This window comes from Bos mutus, chromosome 21, assembly GCF_027580195.1.
Source record: "Bos mutus isolate GX-2022 chromosome 21, NWIPB_WYAK_1.1, whole genome shotgun sequence".
Taxonomy (NCBI): Eukaryota; Metazoa; Chordata; class Mammalia; order Artiodactyla; family Bovidae; genus Bos; species Bos mutus.
This window is the reverse complement of record NC_091637.1, coordinates 18,912,062-18,933,845: the sequence shown is the minus strand read 5'-3', so window position 1 is coordinate 18,933,845 and position 21,784 is coordinate 18,912,062. Positions and strand designations below refer to the sequence as shown.

Genomic DNA, 21,784 nt, shown 5'->3' with positions numbered 1-21,784 from the left:
AGGGGAGTGCAAATCAAAACGAGTAACCACCTCACACCTGTCAAAATGGTTATTACCAAAAAGATGACAATAACATATATTGGTGAGGATGTGGAGAAATTAGGACACTCGTGTAGCCATTGGGAATGTAAAATGGTGCAGTCACTGTGTAAAACAATGTAAGATCCCTTAAAAAATTAAACGCAGAACTACCATGAGCCAGCAATCCCATTTTTCTGGGTGTATATCCAGAAGAATCGCAAGCAGAGTCCTGGAGAGACACAGTAGCATTATTAACAATAAAAATGCTTGTCCGTGGATGGATGGATGAATAAACGATGGCATGGACATCCAAATGAATGTTACTCAGCCTGAAAATGGAAGGAAATGGTGACACATCCTACAACCTCAGAGATGAACTCTGGGGACATTTTGTTAAGTGAAGTAAGCCAGACACGAAAAGGCAAATACTGTAGGATTTAACTTATCATTTTTCAGTCATGTTCCACTCTTTGCAACCCCACGGACTGCAGCACACCAAGTTTCCCTGTGCTTCACTATCTCCTGGAGTTTGTTCAAACTCGTCCATTGAGTCAGATTTCACTTATATGAGGTACCTAATCAAACACACAAAATCAAAGTGGAATGGGAGTGGCCAGGAGCTGAAAGGAGGAGGGTCTGAGGGGTTATTGTTTAATGAGCATAGAATCTCAGTTTTGTAAGATAATAACAGTTCTGGAGATGAGTTGCATAGTGGGTGTTTAACACTATTAACTCTACACTTAAAAATGGTTAAGATGGTAAATTTTAAGCTGTGTATTTTATATTTAAAACTAAAAAAAAAAAAAGATAAAAAGTGAGTACATAGCTTCAAAGAGAAACAAGTTTAATAAACTTGTACTCTATACGTGATAGGGCACTTACATAAAAAAATAAACTACATACATTCTGTAGCTCTAAGATTTTCTGGCCACATTCCAAAGCACCATCTTGAAAGCCACCCACCTCAAAGGCCAAAGCGCCCGGCAAGACTCGGTGCCCTGGGGTCCCACAGCCCTTCAGCAAGTCCCTTCCCACCTCGGCTGGAGGATTCAAAGAAAAGGCCATTTCACCCACTTTTGCAGTTGGGTTTTATTCCAGAACGGTTGTACAAAGCTGATTTTAAACCCAGTACACCTCCACATGTGAACAGCTCCATCCCTCAGCCCAAAGCCCAAAGCCCTTAAGCAGCTGCTCAGCTGTGAGTGTGGCATCAGCTAGGCTTTTCAGGAGCCTAGAACAAAGTCTTGGAAGCCGATCAGCAGCTGGTCAGTGACTCAGCCAGCTCCCAGAACAGTCTGCGGCCCTGCATTTGCTGTTTCGTTTTCAGGAGTGTCTCTCACTCTCTGGCCCTGCTGCTTTGCTGACTGATACCAAATCCGTGCAGCACAGGGAGAGTGAGGGCCCACAACCTCTGAGCTGCGCTTGGTGGCCTATGCCCCACCTACTGGAATAGCCACAAGAACAAGTCCTGTCTGGGCAAAAAATGCACAACGTGAGAGATGCGAGTTGTTTTATTTGGGTGCAAAATGAGGACTGCAGCCCAGGAGCCAGCATTTCAGAGCTCTGATCTGAGCAGGCGAGGAGTGGAGTCAGGTTATATAGGAGTTTTGAAACAAAGGGCAAGTGGTCCCAAACATCAAAATACGATGCTAGTTAAAACCAGAAATCTCGGATTAAGGAGTTTAGTGCTTTTCTATGTATGGGAAGATGCAAGAGTCTGGGCTCAAGCTGAAATCATTCCTTTGACTTGCACCTCAGCTCTCTGGGGCTGGTATCCTGTGTTTCACATCCTGAGTTTTCTCAGGGCTCTCCTGTAGGGAGTGGCTAGTCTGATGACTGCTAGCTGGCAGGTATTCTTTTCAGCCCTGAGTTTCTTCCGGGTTCATCAGTTCACTGTTTAAGGGCTGCAATCTGCAGTTGTTGATGACTGTGACTTCCTTTGTTTACTGATAAGGCTGGAAATATTTCATTTCTGGGGTCAAAGCCCTCAAATGGCCCCAGGGTGTGTTCAGGTGTTACTTTGAAGAACCTAACACTAATCCTTAAAGAAAACACAGCTCACAGAGCCTAACAATCCTGTGAGGTAGGTGGTACCCTTATCCCCATTTTACCGATGAGGGATCAGACTTGAGTGAAGTCACACACTTACCTAGGTCTCAAAGCTATTAAGTGGCGAGCTAAGATGGGGCTCAGAATTTCTGTGTGACTTGAGCTCTCAGGTACCCCAATACCACAAAACTGGTCCTTTAGGGAAAAAGGACAGAGGGGTGGGGGATGAATCCTGACAGAGAACATTTTTAGTAATTTAGAGAAAACCCACCCACTCACCCAACCACAAGTGGCTGGGGGCACCCACCCAAGTGTGAGCACAACTACACAGCTGCTAATGCCCAGTCTAACCCTGGCAGACCTGCCCTCTGCACCCCTAGAGACCTGTGGTCTTGCTCTCAATAAATAAAGATCCCAGTGGGCAATTCTGCAGAGGGGTCCCAGAATTTAAACCGCTCTACTGTTTCTCAGACTTCTGCTTGAAGGACTAGCGCTGGGTGGGCAGGAGGAATGCCTGCCTTGGGTCAAGATACATATGCCAGCCTCCACCCAGAGCTTATCTGCCTTCCCTCCTCCCAGAAGAGCACCTGGTGACTCCTCCCCGCAAGCAGGTGAGGACCCAGCTCCCCATGGTCTGAGGTCTCTGCTGTTCCATTGCTGCCAGAGTTCTAGTTCAGAAAGGGACAAAATGGCCTTGGAGTGGCCTTAACTGTATAGCCTCAGGGCATACTTATTCTCTAGAAAGTGACTCTGGAGGAAGAGGTAGCTGGTGACAACAGGGAAGAAAACTTTGCCCCAGGTCACTGGGTGGAGATAAGGGAACTCTGGAATATTGACACCCCCACCCAGCACCCCCAAGGAGGCTGATCCCTTTAGAGCACAGCATGAGGGTGGGGGTGGCTTGATGCCATCTGTTGGTGCATTCCCTACTTCTGCTGGGTTCTAGCCCACCTGCCATTTTCACGGCGTCTATAAAGTGCCATTTGCAAAACCACAGGAGTTGGGGAGGAAGGGCTGACAACAGCCCTAGAGAGGGGAGGGCTGTGCTGTGGGCAGGTGGTCCCAACTCTTCAGACCCTGGGGACAGCCAGGCATCCTGCCCCAGGCGCTCTCCTGTCCCCGTTCCCCAGGGGAGCTTCTCCTCCCTCACTCCCTTCCGCCTGGCGCTGCCCCCGGGTCTCCGCTGGTGCCCTGGGCCGGGTCCGCCGGCCAGTACTGGTCCTCCATGTACTGCTCCATGTCTGTGCTGCTGTCGGGCTCTCTGTCCTCAGGCGGCGCCCGGAGGCTGCTGGCCACCTGCTGCTCCCACTGCACCTCCACCAGCCGGTAGAGCTCCATGGCTGTCATGGCGTCTTCTACTGACGAGTGCCCGTGCTGGCCCACCTGCGGACGAGAGCCCACGTGTCACTGCCCGAGGTCCTGGGGGGAAGTTAGGCGACCCGGGCTCTGGGTCCAGGCCCAGGGACGTGTACTCTCAGAACACGGGTGCACAGCCTTGTGAGAAGGACATGGGACCCAGTCACAAAGAAGAGCGCTGGAATGCCAGCGGTATCACAAGCCATCTCTTTCGCCTATCTCCTTAAATATAAAAACCAGTTTAAAAAATCCCTGATTCTGGGCTTCCCGGGGGGCTCAGTGGTAAAGAATCTGCATGCCAATGCAGGAGACATGGGTTCATTCCCTAGTCCGGGAAGATCTCATAGGCCATGGGCTTTGTTCACACCCTGCAACAAGAGAAATCACTGCATTGAGAAGCCCGAGCACCGCAACCAGAGAGCAGCCTCCACTTGTCGCAACTGGAAAAGGTTCGCAGGCAGCAACAAAGATCTACTCGACGCAGTCATATGGAAAAAATAAATACATTAAACCCAATTCAAAGGCTTGCGGAGCAGATGGAATAATGAATGTGAAACACAGGAGGACCAAGACTGACAGGTACTCCTGACCACTCCTGGTTGTAGGAGATGGAATTCTACACGTGAACGAGAGGACAGAAGCAGGAACTGGGTGGGAGATGGATCTAAAGAGAGCAGCCTGGGAGCAGGTGGCTTCCAGTCACAACCTACTGAAGAGGAGGGTGGAGAGAAAATGCCCAGGGTTCTGTGTACACCTGGGAGTCCCAGGACCAGGCTGGGGAAGCGGCAGGCCCCGCACTGCCTGCCCATGGCCCCTGGCTCCCCGCTCCGCTCCCCTCCGGCCCCACACACCTGGATCTTCTTGTGCAGCAGCTGCAGGGCCAGGTCCTTAAGAGAGACACGATTCCGGACGTGGAGCCCTGGCTGGCTGAGGAGGCTGGGGACGGAGGTGGTATCCCGGGTCTGGCCCCGAGGGTGGATGTACTTGAGGGCCTGGAAATCGTTGTGCAGGGCGTGGCCCACCACCACCTTGCCCTTCAAGAGCTTGAGGATCTGTGAACAGAGGAGGAGTCAGGAAGGGCCACATCTCAGTGGTCCAGGGACCCCTGTGGGGGGAGGCAGCGTAGATAGGGGTGACCATGGGCCCCACAGTTAATCAGGCTGCTCAAAGTTTGAATGCAGACCTTTGACTCATTACTCACTATCACCAGGGGCCTGTTTAAGCTTCCCCCACACCTGCAAAATAGGAAAGCTGGCAACCACATTGGTGGGGTGGCTGTGAGCACTAAGGAGCTCTTAGATGGGTAGGTTATCCCAGACAAGCATATTTCCTCCTGGCCCAGCCTCTTCTCAGCCTGGAAGACTTAGCCACCCCCGACCCTCTCCCACCTACTTCTGCCCCCAACTTCCACCAGCCCCTCTCACATCAGGGCTCAGCTTTAAACATCAGGAGTCTGCCCTGGCTGCCACCAGGACCCCTGCTGCTCTCTCCTTTGGGGGATTAACCATGTTGTTTAAGTACATGTTCAGCTCCGCATGGCCTGTTCAGCTGCCCCTCAATGTAAGCTCATTGTAAAATGCAGGGACATGTGTGCCTAGACTAGTGGTGCCCAGTGACAGCTCAGCTCACAGGAGGGAGTCCGGGGAGACGTGCCAGGTGAAGCCAAAGAACTGTGCCAGGCACTGGAGACACACAACCAAGGACAGCTCTTTCAGCACTAACGCAGCAGTCCCTGTCTTCTGGATTCTGTCCCTTTGCCCCTCTGCCGTCCAGGACTCCCACCTCTCACCCTCGGAACCTGCTCTCTGGCTCAGCTCAGACCATCTGCACAGGGTGAGGCTCTCTTTCCTGACTTCCAGGGGAAGCCACATCCAGGGCCACGGGCCTGCAAACCCCTCGAGCCCTCTTCCCTGGGCTCGCATCTCCTTATCACCCACTGCCAGCCTCCTACAGCCACCTCTGCTGGCGACACATGATTTATCACTAAACTCAGCTTTCATAGCACATGGATAAGGCACACTTAGACTTCAGTGGTAGGGATAGGCCACCACCCCACACACATACACACAAGCCACACGGTGGGAAGGGACTCAGCACACCCCATTCATACTGGCTCAGAGTGTGAGCCGATCCAGCGTGGGCCTGCTTTTGGCAGGCCAAGAGACGTCCCTAGGAGCTGGGGGTCACCACCCGTCTGCCTTCCTGCTGCCTCTATTCCTAATCAGCTCACCGAAATATCCTTTTAAAAGAAATGCTTACACTGTATCTGCTGTGAAAAAGGAAGACACAAGATGACTTGTATCAGTATTCCCTAAATGTACCTCATCCCAAGAACAAATCAGAAATGTTAAGTATAGCTTTGCTACAATGCTTGGTTTAAAAATGCAGAATGGTCCAACCTGGTTGATGGGACTTGAGAGTAATGCAAATTTTGCCCTTGATAAACACTGAGTGAATGCAGAAACCATACTCAGTTTAGCAGAGCCACAGGGAAATCACAAAGTGCCCACACCTCAGAAGTCTACCAGCCAGCTTAGCTCACCTGCATGCTTCCCACACCTGGCTTCCCACTTCCTAACTTCAGGTAACACCCTTAACCGCTCCACCACAGCACAAGCCACCATCCTCTCGACAGCTACTTCCCTGAGTGCTCCAGGTCTTATCAAGGCAAGTTCAGTTCAGTCGCTAAGTCGTGTCCGGGTCTTTTCAAGGCAACTTCAGTTCAGTTCAGTCGCCAAGTCAGGCCGACTCTTGGCGACCCCAGGGACTGCAGCACATTAGGATCCCCTGTCCTTCACTATCTTCCGGAATTTGCTCACAAAGCACCATATGTAAATTTACACTTTCCTTAACCACGGAACCTGTGCAAAACTGTGCTTCCACTGTTATTAGGCTTCTATCTTTTTATCTGGGGGGTCATTGATAAAGCTTAAGTGTTGTCTCTCTAACCCCATTTTCCCCATCAGCTCTAGGGTATTTATCATGCAGGTTTGTACATCACGATGGTTTTTAGAAACACACATCAATTCCCTCCCAAGACCTAGAGACTTGCAGGATCAGAATCTCTACGGAGAGGATCTGGGACAAGAATCCAAAATTGTTAATAAGGATTTAGGTATATTTCCTATGCTCAAGGATGTTTGGGAGTTCCTGGCACGTTAGTGTGGTCCCAACCACAAATTAATTTTCCTCAAAGCAATGAGTCCGTTGGACAGCAAGGAGATCAAACCAGTCAATCCTAAATCAACCCTGAATATTCATTGGAAGGACTGATGCTGAAGCTGAAGCTCCAATACTTTGGCCACCTGATGGGAAGAGCTGACTCACTGGAAAAAATCCTGCTGCTGGGAAAGACGGAAGGCAGGAGAAGGGGACGACAGAGGATGAGATGGCTGGATGGCATCACCGACTCAATGGACATGAGTTTGAGCAAACTCCAGGAGGTGGTGAAGGACAGGGAAGTCTGGCATGCTGCAGTCCATGGGGCCACAAAGAGTGGGAATATGACTTACTGACTGAACAACAACAAAGCAATTAAAAACTAACATAAAAAAATACCAAAATATTAACACCTGAAGGTGACAATGCTATGGACCTTACACATTTTATGCAGACACGTAGTACTTTTATAACAGAAGAAGAAAATGTGGAGTATAAGCTGTTTCCCATCTTGTGGGAAAGGCACAGCCTTTCCACACACACCACCACGTGGGACGGCCAGCAATCGCTCCATGCAGGTAAGGCAGGATTTCTACTCACCCTTTCCTATGGAGAGGAAACCCGTTGTTTGAAGAAGCTTAGTAAGGTTCCCAAGGTCTCTCTGCTTCCAGTGGCTACACGTTAACTCAGACCTGGGCTAAGCCCCCCGCCCTGCCCTCACCTCTTTCTGGGCCACTTGGAAGGGGATGGCTTTGCGCATGTGCTGCCGGGTGATGCCGCTCCAGCGCGTGCGGTAGTCCACGATGGGCATCTCAGGCCGGATGTACTTGTCGTAGAGGACCTCGCCGTGGTAGCTCACCACGGAGCAGCGGGCCAGCTCACTCACCCGCCCTCGGGGTCCTGTGCCCACCATCTCGCAGTCGATGGCCACACATTTGCTGGGCAAGGGGCCGGCAGAGTCCCTGGGGGCTGGCTTTCTGCTGCACCCAGCACCTCCAGGTTCAGCCCGCGGACGCTGCCTGGCACTGCTGGCGGCTTCTGTGCCTGGCGGGGCCCCGGGCAACGTAGGCAGAGGGGAGGGTCCTGGCTCCCGGAGTGGGCTCAGCAGTCCCTGCTCCTGCAGCAAGGCCTTCCGGGCCATGAAGCGCTGGTGCTGTCGGCTCTTCCTCTTGTGCTTCCTCCGAAGCACATCCTTGGCATTCGGGCTGGCCAGGGAAGGGCTCGGGCACTGCACTGACTCAGAAGCTTCCTGGGGTACCATCCCCATCTGTGCACCGCTCAGGGCCAGGGAGACCTGGGAGGTGATCTGCCAACAGGGCAGCAGTCTGGGAGAGAAACAGGGCAGAGGGGCGGGGTGAGGAGCAAGCCCGGCCAGCCCTGCCCCCCACACCCCTTCCCTCCAGCCAGTGTGCAACTGCTGTACAGTGTGCAAGATACCAGACAAAGCCAAGGACCTGTTTTAATGATAACTGCACTCACAGAGTCAATATCACCTGCAAAATCACTGTCTTAAGTACTTTACATGGAATCACTCAATCTTTCCCACAACTCAAAAAGGTATTATTATCCCCGTATTGTAGGTGCAAAAAGTGAGGCATCAAGGCTTAGTAATTCATCCAATTAATAAACAAAGGCTGATGTGAACCCAGAACCCAGGCTTTCAAATTCTACACCATAGCCTACCTCCAACATTGTTAGCTTAAACTAAAAATTATGAAAAACTTTTAGAGAGGTTTAAGAGAAAATAAACAAAATGAGAAAATAAAGATTACAGAGGTGTTACATATATACGAAATCCCATTTTGGATAAACAAATAAAAGCTTTATGCAATGTAAAGGTAGAACCTTTTCTACCCACAGTAGAACTTAGAGAAACTATTTCACAGGAAGCCCACAACAGTTGTATTTTTGGTATGTGTTAACCAAAATGACATATGACTTTCTAATTCACTCGTCATAACACTCTCTACAAACATTTAACATAGTTGGACTCGTAGTTTAATCATGGAGGTCTAGAGGCATAGGTGAGCTGGTAAACCAGTTCAAATCTAAAACGGAGAAACAGAAAAAAGCCCTGAGGTACAGTGCTGCGGACTTCCGTGGGACCTCCTCCAAGCTCTCCCTGCCTGAACACTGGGCTGACAGGAGATGCTGTCACACACCATGGTCACAGGAAGTAGCTGTTTGTTCACGTGGGTTTACAAACCCCATGCAGTAAGACCGGCATCTTCCCAATCGTCAAGGATGTAGCTTGGGAAGCCTCATCTCATTTGCTGTGCTAAGTCAGCTGGTAGATTTTGAATAGACCAGAAAACCAGCGCTTTGAAGCAGTCAAGCAGGGACTAACTCAGCTCAGAATAAGTACCTAACCAATTCAGGTTCTTTGCATGTAAACCCACCCTTCCCTTGTGAAGAGGAAATGGTAAAATCCATGTGTATTTTTTTAATTATTATTATTTTAAAAGTTACTGGAGTATAACTGATTTACAGTGTTATTAATTTCAGCTGTATAACAAAGTAATCAGTTATACACACACACACACACACACACACACACACACATTCCTTTTCATGTGCTTTTCCATTAAGATTTATCACAGGATATTGAATATAGTTTCCTGTGCTATACAGGGGGCTCCCCAGTGGGTCAGTGATTAAAAAAAAAAATCCACCTGCAATGCAGGAGGCGAGGGTTCTATCCCTTGGTCGTGAATATCCCCTGGAGGAGGGCATGGGAACCCACTCCAGTATTATTGCCAGGAAAATCCCATGGACAGAGGAACCTGGCGTGCTGTAGTCCATGGGGTCACAAAGAGTTGGACATGACTGAGCATCTGAGCAGCAGCAGCAGCGCTATACTTGTTTATCCATCCTATATGTAATAATTTGCATTTGCTAATCCCAAACTCCCAATCCTTCCCTCCCCCACCCCATTATTTCAGTCTCTTGGTTCATTAATCCGTCTTTCATCTAGACTATATGCTTTGATGTAGCCTTTAAAATCTTTACAGGTGACCAATTTTAGTTGCAACTATATTCATGAACATGCTATTTCCTAGTACATCTGATTAAAATTGAGCTGCTCATTCTTAACTCCTGAATCAACTATTCTTCATAGTATCAAAGGGATTTTCTGTGGAGTCAGCAGTGTCATATCCTAGGCTTTCCACTGGTTAGTATATATTTGTATTGTGGCCAAATCCCCATTATGCTACATATTTACATTTATTATATGTATATATTATAAACTCCCTGCATACTCCCACACACACACATAAATATATGAAAGGACCCACGACTGTCATCAGGCCAGGTATTTAAAAAGCAGACACGCTAAGTTAGAGAAGGCCTGGCAGTAGAGGAGACACTTTGAAGGGTTTCAGAAAGGTCCACCAGTCAGCCCAGGAAGGGAAGGGCACACAGACAGAAAAAAACATGGACACGAAGTCCAAGAGGCAAGACAGATTCATGGTGGGAAAGCAAGGATTTGGGTGCAGCAACTGGAAAGAAAGGAGGTAGGAGCGAGGAGACCGGGAAAGTAAGAGAGAACTGTCCCTGGAGAAAAGTCAAAGTTGGGGCTTCATCCAAAGGTGGGTGGGAACCATCAATCTCCAGAGTTTTAGGGAGAGGGGGACAGGATCACAACTGCCTTAAAGGAAGAGACCTGGAGAAAGAACATAGGAATCTGCGCAAGGGCAGCAGAGATTAAGAGAAATGGGAGGAGAGATGAACTACCTACCATTCAGTGATGCCTGGACCAGAGGGGAGTTTCCGTGACCCATCCTCCCTCTGCTTCCTGACCCCTTCCCCCAAGAACTCTTCTCCTTTTTAAACGGGCTCTCAACTATAATCAACTTCTTCATATTCACAAGTCACCTATTGAGGCTGACAGATACAGAACCTCAACTTGCCTTGGCCCAGTAATGGGGAGAATGAGGTCTAAGAAGACAGAGACGTGCTAATAACTGCCTTCTGTAGGGGAGGAGGGACCTTGTCCTTCTCTGAGATGACTAAGGACCCTGCAATGTCAGGAGCCGAGGCCCAGACTAGGGTCGATGGCCTCCCTAAACCTGTTGACAAAGTTTCAAAGAAGCCAGAAATTGGTGGCATGGTGGTAAAGAATTCACCTGCCAATGCAGGAGACACAGGATCCCTGGGTCGGGAAGATCTCCTGGAGAAGGAAACGGCAACCCACTCCGTATTCTTGCCTGGGAAATCCCATGGACAGAGGAGCCTGGAGGTCCGTGGGGTCGCAGAGTAGCATGGAGGAGGGGGAAAAAAAAGTCTCAGGGGCTCTTTGTTCCAAGAAATGAAAGCAGTCCTCTTCTACATGTCCTGACTTAGCTGACACATCAGAACCAACAATTAATCATCAAGGGCACATAGTCCTCTTCTTGGGCTCTGTGAAGCTAGGGAGAAGCTTCGCTCAAACAACAAATGTTTCAGTGAAGCAAACAAATCTCTCTCCCACCCAGAACCAACATCTGAATCAGCAGCCACCAGGCCTTTGGGCAAAGGAACTGCAAAGTCAGAATCGCCAGTGGTCTCAGGGCCACCAACTTGCTGGCCATCAGGAAGATGGGCAGTTCTAGACCCTGCTCTGGCACTAAAGAGCTGGATGAACAGGACCAACAGGACCGCTCCCACCTAGGTCCACTGTCTCCTAACTCAGGGGTCCCCAACCTCTGGGCCACAGACTGGTACCTCCTGTCAGATCAGCAACACCATTAGATTAGAAAGAACCATAAGGCACTTGAATCATCCAGAAACCATCCGCCCTGCCTTCCCAGTCCATGGGAAAAATCTGTCTTCCAAACCTGTCCCTGGTGCCAAAAAAAAGTTGGGGATGGCTGACCTAACATAAAACTAGGGTTTATTAAACCCAGCGTCAACTAGTTTGCTGCTGCTGCTGCTAAGTCGCTTCAGTCGTGTCCGACTCTGCGCGACCCCAAGACGGCAGCCCACCAGGCTCCCCAGTCCCTGGGATTCTCCAGACAAGAACATTGGAGTGGGTTGCCATTTCCTTCTCCAATGCGTGAAAGTGAAGCCACTCAGTCATGTCCTACTCTTAGCGACCCCATGGACTGCAGCCCACCAGGCTCCCCCATCCCTGGGATTCTCCAGGCAACCCACCTCCAAAAAGCAGCTCATTATCAGAAACAATCAAGACGTCTGTTTAAAAAGTCTGATTTCCAGGCCTACCCCCACACCTTAACTGCCATTTGGGGAAAAGGGCCCTCGCATCTGTATTTCAGACTGCGCGGCCCCGCCCCCCGCAACAGGACACTAATAATCGCCGGAATTTGAGAAAAGCTGGCTCGATGAGATCCCCTGTGCCGCTGAAAAGTTAAAATGAGACAAGAAAGTCCGAGGAGAGCCTGCTCAGTCTCCCCCGGCCGCCGGCGTTCCCGGGGAGTGACTTGCGGGCGGCCGGGCCTCACCAGGGAGGGACTGAGGCATTGGTCACTCAGGGGTCGCGGCTGCCCGGCCAACGCCCACCAGGCCCGGGCCCACTGCCCAGCGCCGCCCACTCAGACCCGAGACCCTAGAGCAGGGCGCGATGCGGGCCACGAGGCGCCCCGGGCCGGGCCTGCACTCCCGCGGCCCCGGGAGCGGAGCCGGCCCGGCCAGGAGTCCCCGGCCACAAGTTGGGGGCGGACACCTCTCGCGGGGCCCCTCCGCGGCCTGGACATGTCGCGCCAGCCAGCCCCACCCCGAGATCCCCGGCAGGGTCCCCGAGCTCACCTGAAAGCCCCGCGAGTCTCCTCACGCCAGCACGTGGCGTCCAGGGAGCCGGCAGCCGCTACACGCCCGGGCAAGCCCCGCCGCGGCCGCCCGCCTATTGGCTAGCTGAACGGCAGCTCCCGCCTAAGGCCTCTTCTGATTGGTCGGAAGCCTAGCTCGCTGCCGGTTGGCAATGGGAGCATAAGGGGCGGGGACTCCCAGAGGGGCGTGGTTTGTGCCCAGGCGGGCTCCGCCCGCGGAACTTTTTAAAGCCGACTGGAGCGGACTGTGGCCTTTTCTCTCGCCAGGGTCCGCTCCCACCTAGGTCCCCAGGCTCCAATTCATCCCCTTCCCTGGGTGAGGATGTGGACTCTTATGAGTTCCGTGCCACTAAAGGCAGAATGACTTACTGTGTACACACCCACATTTGAAGAAGGTGGCCCCTACCTCCTCCGGTGCTGAGGAGACCGGGTGAAATAATAATATACCTGATAAGCACTAAAGAAAGATTTTTTTTAATTAGGATTGCTTCTTCGGCGCTACTTTTTTCACTGATCCTTTTGCAGTACTTTATTCATAAGTAATAAGTTCCTACCATGGGCTCCGCAATGGGATACATAGAATAAGCTCAGTTGGTGGAGATTCTAGTTGCTCACAGTTCGGCACAGTAACAGAGGTTAACAGCTAACTTACTGCAACGTGAATAATAAAAACAATAATAAAGAGCTTGCATTTATTATTGAGCATTAACAATATGCCAGGCAATACACCCATTTAGTCTAATGAACTCTTTGAGATACTATTTCTGTTTCACAATTAAGGAGATTGACATTTAAAGAAATTAAGGAAAAACAGCTCGAATCCAAACCAAGACCCTTACCTAAGAAGTCAGATTCCTTCTAGCTCCATTTTGCAAGCATCAGTGCCATCGCAAGGTAACCAGAGGCTCAGGGGTACCTGGGCCTATTTCTGATCAGAATACAGATTTAAGGGAAGCAGGACAAAGGATAAGGCCGCTAGAGAGATAAGCATTCCTACTCAGATTCCTGACAGTTTGGGGGAGCTGAAAGAGTTTCAGCCAGAGCTGGTTCACCAGCAGATTTACATTTGAGGGAGCTCACTCTGGCTGCAGTATGAGAGGAATGGACCATGCCTGGAGAAAGAGGAGTGGGAGCAGGGTGACTGTGGACTCTAAGGCAGGATAAGATCCTGATGGCCAGAGTGGTGCATGTGTGTGTGCCTGCTCAGTTGTGTTTGACTCTTTGCAACCCCATAGACTGTAACCCACCAGCTCCTCTGTCTACGGGGTTTCCCAGGCAAGAATACTGGAGTGGGTTGCCATTTCCTTCTCCAGAGATCTTCGCGACACAGGGATCAAACCTGCATCTCTGTGTCTCCTGCCTTGGCAGGCAGATTCTTTACCACTGCACCATGTGAGAAGACCAGCCAGAGTGCTAGGTAAGGAGGATGAAGAGCTTGGGACAGATTCCTGAGCTCCCTAGGAGGCAACATTGAGAGGACAGACAGAGAAGGGAAGGAATGCAGAGCAGCTGTTTTCAGACAAGGTGACTTTGTCAGAGGCAACTCTGGGGACAGGAAGGGTTTTAATAGAGTCAGTTACCAGATCCTTGACTCCCATGGGACTAGACCTGAGAATGGAACTGGAGTCTTTAGAGTACAGCTTCCCTCTCCCCTTGTATAACCAGCTGTCTCCCACTTTACAAAGGAAAGTCACAGACACACACCCAGTCTAAACTTTGCTCTGCAACATTACCCTAGGAAATAAAGGAGTCTCCCAATTCTGAATATGAATTGGGTTTCCCAGGTGGCTCAGCAGTAAGGAATCATCTGCCAAGCAGAAGACATGGGTTCTATCCCTGGGTCAGGAAGATCCCCTGGAGAAAGAAATCGCAACCCACTTCAGTATTCTTGCTGGGAAATCTTATAGACAGAGGAACCTGGTAGGCTACATGGGGTCACAAGAGAGCTGGACACGACTTAGCGACTGAACAGCAACAATAACAGTGGGTTATTATCCAGGACTGGCAAGAAACCCTTCTACAAGTCTATTGGTTTCTGATTCTTTGCTTTCGCTATGATCCAAGGAGGATTTAATCATGTTTTCAGCTAATAGGTCATTAAAAATATTGTTTTGAGGCTGGATAATGATCAGGAATCAAAAGAATTGAGAGACATTGCTAGGAAAACTTCCTTCCACTTCTGTCTTTTATCTGAACAATGTTTATTAGTGCTTATATCCATAAAAACAAACTGGAAGGCCCAACTCTTTCTCATTCTCGCAAAAAGTATATTCATCCCTGGATTTATAAACTTAATGGAAAAAATAACTGGTTCAATCCATCTCCTAAAGGGACACATTTCCAATGGCATTTCTGGTGAAAATTTACTTTTTATGTTTAAAGATTATTTTTGGACAATGAAATGCTGTGTTTTATCATTTGCTGACTTGCAATACAAATAATGCAACAATATCTCAATCCGGAAGGAAAAAATATAACACTTAGACCCCTATGGGTCACAAGACAGAAAAAAGAATCACGCTTGGAAACTTTATGGGTCACAAGACATTTTTCTAGTGTTAACAAGTTCAAATGGATGTACATAATTTTGCGGCATTAAAATGAGATCAGGTTCTCCAGAAATTATTACCAAACATGAAAATAGATGATGCTAGGATAAAACGCCATAGCAGAAGGTGAATGGAAATATAAATTGAAGAAGAACAAAGAATGTTGCATATAAATTAAAAAAACAAATCCAGATTAAGTAAGGAGAAACTATTTGAAAGGATTAGTAGGGTGGATGATTGGGAGGAGAGATTTACTGCAATCGAGAAAATGCTCTGCTAATTCTTAAGAGTTAGGCAAAAAGAGTTTCCTTTTATAGGGAGGAGAAAACAGGGCCAGAAAGAATACATTGTGGAAGCAAGAGTGACCAGATCCTTTTATATCAGTAGATATTAGATTTGGAGATTATTTTATCCTGCTGCTGCTGCTGCTGCTAAGTCGCTTCAGTTGTGTCTGACTCTGTGCAACCCCATAGACGGCAGTCCACCAGGCTCCCCTGTTCCTGGGATTCTCAAGGTAAGAACTGGAGTGGGTCGCCATTTCCTTCTCCAGTGCATGAAAGTGAAAAGTGAAAGTGAAGTCACTCAGTCGTGTCTGACTCTTAGTGACCCCATGGACTGCAGCCTACAAGGCTCTTCTGTCCATGGGATTTTCCAGGCAAGAGTACTGGAGTGGGGTGCCATTGTCTTCTCTGTTTCACCCTGAGGCCAGCTTATTCTCTGGAGGGGTCCGGAGGGATAATAAACTGGCTCTGGGTGGGGCCAAAGTTCAAGGGACCTGAGGGAAGAAAAGCTTTTAACCAATGTTTGGTTATAAGCATTTTATTCCAATTGATCCATAGGTCCAACAGTTTAGTTAATCACCAAAGAGGCAAAGAATAGGAATTTGGAGCGGCGGTGCCAGGACTCAATCCAGGAGTCTTACCGCAGTCATATAGGGCACCGTATTTCTTTGCAGTAACTATTTTCTGGAACACAAAAGGATAGGGGAAATTTCTTCACCATTGATGTTTTCTAGGTGCACAGGGCTCAGATAAAATTTAACATTGTCAATAAGAGTTTTTTCCATGTATTTAAAAAAATGGTTAATGTTGGTATCAAACTACTATGATATATATAGCAGTTTGAAACAAATCTTTAAAAATTTTTAAAGACTTTTTTTTTACATAGATCATTTGAAAATTCTTATTAAATTTGTTACAATATTGCTTATGTTGTTTATGTTCTGGTTTTTTGGCCACTAGGCATGTGGGATTTTAGCTCCCCAGCCAGGGATCAGACCCAAACCTCCTGCACGGGAAGACTAGGTCTTAACCACTGGACCTCCAGGGAAGTCCCCGCTGTTCAGTCTCTCAGTCACATCCGACTCTTTGGGACCCCGCGGAAGCATGCCAGGCTTCCCTGTCTTCCACAATCCCTTGGAGTTTGCTCAAACTCATATCCATTGAGTTGGTGATGCTGTCCACCCATCTCATCCTCTACCTCCCGCTTCTCCTTTTGCGTTCCATCTTTCCCAGCGTCAGGGTCTTTTCCCATGAGTCAGCTCTTCACATCAGGTGGCCAAAGTATTGGAGCTTCAGTTTCAGCATCACTCCTTCCAATGAATACAGACACGTTAAAAAAAAAAAAAAGATGTCAATATTTCCAATACATCTTTTGTAACTATCATGGGTTATGACAAAACATTATCCAGCAAAAAAGTTCGAAGTCCCCAAGTATACAATATGGATGGCCCAATACTGGCATATCTTGTCTGTGAACTCCAAACTTTAGGGCTCTCACCCTCCCATTCTTTAAATGAAACTACCTCCTCCTTCCACAAAGAGTGGGGCTCCTCTCTAACAGACCCCTTTGAGCTGGGCTTGATGAGGGAAAGCCCATGATCCAAGTCCTGCCCTTTCTCCCTCTACCTTGTCAGTCAAGCAGCACTTGAGATGTGTGACTTGTGTTTTCCCTTACAAACCATCAAGCCACACTCTCGAAGCACCATTCTGACTTCCTTACGTGCCTATTTTTAAGACTTTTTTTTCTTTTTTTTATGTGGACCATCTTTAGAGACTTTATTGAATTTGTTACAATACTGCTTCCATTTTATGGTTTGGTTTTTTGGCTGCAAGACATTGGGGATCTCAGTTCCCCGACCAGGGATTGAACCCACACCCGCCTGTGTTGGAAGGCAAAGTCTTAATCACTGAACCACCAGGGAAATCCCTCATGCCTGTTTTGAGGACTATCTGGGATCCTATAGGGATTCCCATGTAGCTGGACCCAGTGCAGACAGGAGGGTGGGTGTCCATCCAGCCATTGTTTGCAGCAGTGGTTCTCCAAGGGTGGTCCTCAACCAGCAGCCTAGGCATCGCCTGGAAACAGGTTGGACCCACTGACTTAGAAATTCAGGGGTGGGTGGGGCCCAGGCGGTCTGTGTTTTAACAACCTGATTGACAGCTTCCTGATGCATCCTCAAGTTTAAAATCTGATGTGTTAGAGGGTATGAAGCTGGCACAACTCTGGGAGCTGATGTAAGTATCTTACTCATTCTATTCAAGCACACTCCTGCTCTACTAGCATTCTTGATCCAACAGTGACTTTGGATCTATCTGTGGCACCTTTATATCTTCCCCTGATTTCAGAGGCACGCAGCAGTAAGCGGCAGCAAGTGGTAGCTGGAAGCAAGGTCTTTAGTTTTCCAGACTGGGAGTCCTAACCACTGGACCACAGGAGCAAGCAGTTAGGGCTAGGTCCCTAGTCTTGCTTGTCTACTCAAGAATGAATTCAGGCAAGGAGACAGAAGGTAAAGGGCAAAGTAAAAAGTTTATTGAAAAGAAAAGTACGTGTGGAAAGACACCTGGGTGACCTCGGAGAGACAGCCGCACCTTTGAAGTTTGAATCTTTTATAAGTAAGGAGACAGTTTTCTAGGTCTTTGTCCTCCCTCAGGCCAATCATCTTGCTTTGTACCACCCGCTCCACTCTGGTTAATTTGTCTCAGGACCCTCCCCTGGGGTGCACACGCACACCTTACTAAGATGGATCTCAAAGTGAGGGCTTCTGGGAGGAGCAAGACTCATTATGGCCTGGAGTTATCCTGTCTTTTGACTCCAAGGAACCTTTCTGCCCATGTGTAGTATTTCCTTTATCCTTTACTCAGAGTTTTCGCTTCTCCTTGTCCTCGCCATGATTATCCCCTGAGGTGTTTACAAGAGACAAGGACTGGCTATTTACCCTGTTTCTGTTGTTACTTCCATTTCCAAGAGCAAACAGGGAGCTGATTGTAAATTCCTCTACTGGAGCCCACCTATCTCAGGAAATGCAAAGAGGAGGCTGGCTGATTCAGAATTTCCCAACCTGAAGCCCATCTATCTCCTACCTCACCCCCAACTCCTGAGACTTTCCAGTATTTTTAGAACCGTGTCAAGTCTCACATGACAGATTTTTCATTTATATATCTATCTTTGGCAGCGCTGCGTCTCTGCTGCTGTGACGGCTTTCCTCTACTTGCAGCAAGCGGGGGCTACTCTCCAGTTGAGGTGCGCAGGCCTCTTGCTGCAGTGGCTTCCCTCGTGGGAAGCACAGGCTCTAAGGTGTTCAGGCTTCAGCAGTTGCGGCTCACGGCTCTAAAGCACAGGCTCAGTAGTGGTGGTACAGGGGCTTAGTTGTTCCATGGCATGTGGGATCTTTCAGAATCGGAGATCGAACCTCTGTCTCCTGCGTTTGCAGGCAGATTCTTTACCACTGAGCCCCCAGGGAAGCCCCACATGACTGATTTTTAATAGAAAACTGGCAAGGTTTGATCCAGGGGAATTTTATTCTCCACCGTAAGTTTTTCCATTCTAGGCTACATTTTCTTCACTTAGAAAATTCATCTGTAATTATTCCTCAGTTTTGGCTGAACATTGGAATTGCCTGCGGAGTTTTAAAAAATGTTGGCACTTGGGTGACACCCCCAAGATTCCGATGTGACTAGCCCGCAATGTGAACTGAACTTTGGAGATTTTTTTATTATTATTATTATTTTTAATTTTATTTTATTTTTAAACTTTACATAATTGTATTAGTTTTGCCAAAAGGTCACCAAGTGGTTCTAGTTTGCCCCCAAGACTGAGAATGGGCGCTAAAGCGCAAATACCTGAAGGACCCAGCAGAGGGCGCTGCCTCCCTGCTCATCCTTGGAAACGTGCGCGCTCATCGGGCTGCTAGCTACAAAAAACCCGGGTGATGCAGTTAAGATAAGGGACCCCAGATACCTGATCCTTGGATTAAGAACCATTTTGTGTTCTGAGACTCCTAGAAAGTTACCTTGAGAAGTAATAAGCTGTCTGTTTTTCTGAGTAACTTAGAGGTAAGTCAAACAACCCAAGTCTTGGTTTCTGCATTTTTAAAACGGGAAAGTGGGGGAAGGGAAAGGGAGGTGGGAAACTTGGTCTATAGTCGTTCTTTAGATATATATTGAGCCTCCTGAAGTGGGCAAAATACTGATCTGGGGGGAAGGATAAACATTTAAATGGGATCCCTGGGTTTGGAAGATCCCCTGGAGAAGGAAATGGCAACCCACTCCAGCATTCTTGCCTGGGAAATCCCATGGACAGAGGAGCCTGGTGGGTTACAGTCCATGGTGTCACAAAGAGTCAGATGCGACTTACACTTTCAACACATGGTGGATCTCATTCGTTCCTAGTTCAAGGAAGGGGACCTGTGGGTACCCTCAGATACCAGAAGAGAAAAACTATGAAACAAGAGGCCAAGAGACTACTGTTGAGTATTTACATGTGCCATTATATATTATGACACCTCTCTTGATTAATTATCATAACCTAACAAGGTGGACATGATCAGTTCCATTTTATAATTAAGACATCTGAGGCTCAGAGATGTTAAGTCACACATCTCTTTGATGCCTCAAAGTCACACAGCTACTAAGTGATGCATCCAGGATTGGAACTGGGGTGTGTCTGAATTGGAAGCCAGGCACCCCTACCCACCCCCTAGGAAGTGCCTCGCTCCCTCTACTTTGCACCTTGCCCCTAGCAACAGCAGCACTCCTGTCCGTCTCTCAAATCAGGAAAGCACCCACGACCCACCCTGCCAGATGTTTGTTTCACAGAGGCAGGATCTCTCTCCCATCTGTCTCCACAGCAGCCCTGGATACTGAAGACTGCCTGGGAGAGATTTGATCCCCCTCCTCTCCCGGTTCTCCACTTCTGTCCCCTTCTACCCAGTCCAGCCCCCTTTCCTCCAGTGAAGGGCACGCACCTGCTGAGTGACAACAATTTGCAGCCTTCCCAAGTGTGAATGAGATTTCTAATAGGACTGGCTGCCCACCTGCTTCAGGCAGGATTGGAATAAAGAGAATTTAAGAGGCAGGAAATGGGCACTAGGAGAGCCAGTTCAAAGGAGCTGAGACAGCGACCTCTGGATGGACGTGAAGGGCTAATTGGTTCAGAGAGGTCCAGTGCCTCGCCAAAGGTCACACAGCTGGCATGTGGCAGAGGCAAACGTGAGCTCAGCAGCGGTTGCAATTTTAGGGTTCCTTAAAGGAGTACAGCTCCCAACCCAATTTAAATTGGCAAGATGTGTTAGTATTCTTAAAAAAAAAAAAAAAAAAAAAAAGACTTTCCAAGAGTCTTTTTGCCTCCCAAGGCTGCTGACCAACACTTCCCTTTTCTGACCCAAGGATCCCAGGAATGCCTCCTCCAGGGTGGAGAGGAGGCAGGGAATATACTTACAAAGGACTTTGTTGTATTGTTCAGTCGCTAGGTCTCGTGTCCGACTCTTTGCAACCCCATGGATGCAGCATGCCAGGCCCCTCTGTCCTTCACTACCCCCCAGAGTTAGCTCAAATTCATGTCCACTGAGTCAGTGCTGCTATCTAACCATCTCATCCTCTGCCACCCCCTCTCCTTTTACCTTCAATCATACAAAGGACTGAGGAGGACATTTGAGTTTGCTGGCTGAAAAATTTGTCCTCATGGAGAGAATCATCACTGGAATTTGGCGACCATCCTAGGGCAAGGCAACACCACCCCCAGCGTCCCCCCACAGAGACATAGACAAAGGCTGGGAAATGGTTTTGATGACCACTGCTTCTGCCACAGTGGGGGACTGCTGTCCAGGCTCAGTTGGAGTCGTGAGCCTCCTCACCTCAGTTTTCCCCTGGTGATGCGTTCTGGACTCAGCAGCACAGAGGCAGATTCCGGAGTTGAGAAGAAGGTCTGTCCACACAAGTTCGCCTCTCCCATCGGGTAGGCAAGGCGAGGTCCAAGCGGGCCAGAGCCAGGCATGTCCTCCACCGCCAACGCAACAGCATCGCAGGCACCAAGGTCATGAGCAGGTGCCCCCTTGTGGAGGATGGAGACCCTGGCCACCCCTCGCCCCACAATACAGTCAGTTCTTGTTTCTGGAAGAGTCTGCCTGAAGCGTGCCGCCCAGAGCGGGTGCTCAGAGTAGTTTGGGAGATGTTTGCTAGGAGACAGAGAAGGCGCAAAAAGAACACAACGGAAGGACCACCGCAAAGGGTGTGCTCGGCCCCGCCCCTGCCCCGGCTGCGGTGGCCGGCACCATGCGGCAGACTGGGACTTGTTGTTGAGCGCAGGAGACAACAACAAAATCACTAGTCTTCCAGATGGGGCTGGCTGCTCCACGGCGGCAGCGCACACGTGATCCATCCCGCCAGGCGTTCGGTGACGTTGGACCCACCCCACCTCAGCCAGCCTGACCCTGCAGCCGCACCAGCTTGTGTCCAAACCCGTCCCCTCCCCCACCCCAGAATTCTCCAGAGCCTCTAATCAGTTGTGGGGAGTAGGGATTGTTTCCCTATTTTCTTTTTCTTTGGAGGGTTCCATGTTCTATAATGAGTATACTTCCTTAATAATGATAGGGGGGTGTAATTTTTA

The 21,784-nt window shown here is 48.9% G+C and overlaps 1 protein-coding gene across 1 annotated transcript; it reads right to left on the bottom strand.

The window, feature by feature from the left end:
- Window positions 1-1,091: 1,091 nt before the first annotated feature.
- Window positions 1,092-12,441, bottom strand: AEN (apoptosis enhancing nuclease). Its single transcript, XM_005911017.3, has 4 exons — window positions 12,331-12,441; window positions 7,307-7,910; window positions 4,278-4,478; window positions 1,092-3,453 (listed from the first exon to the last, which is right to left on the bottom strand). Exons 2-4 carry the CDS (start codon window positions 7,850-7,852, stop codon window positions 3,217-3,219), a joined length of 984 nt encoding a protein of 327 aa, XP_005911079.3. The 5' UTR covers window positions 7,853-7,910; window positions 12,331-12,441; the 3' UTR covers window positions 1,092-3,216.
- Window positions 12,442-21,784: the final 9,343 nt, after the last annotated feature.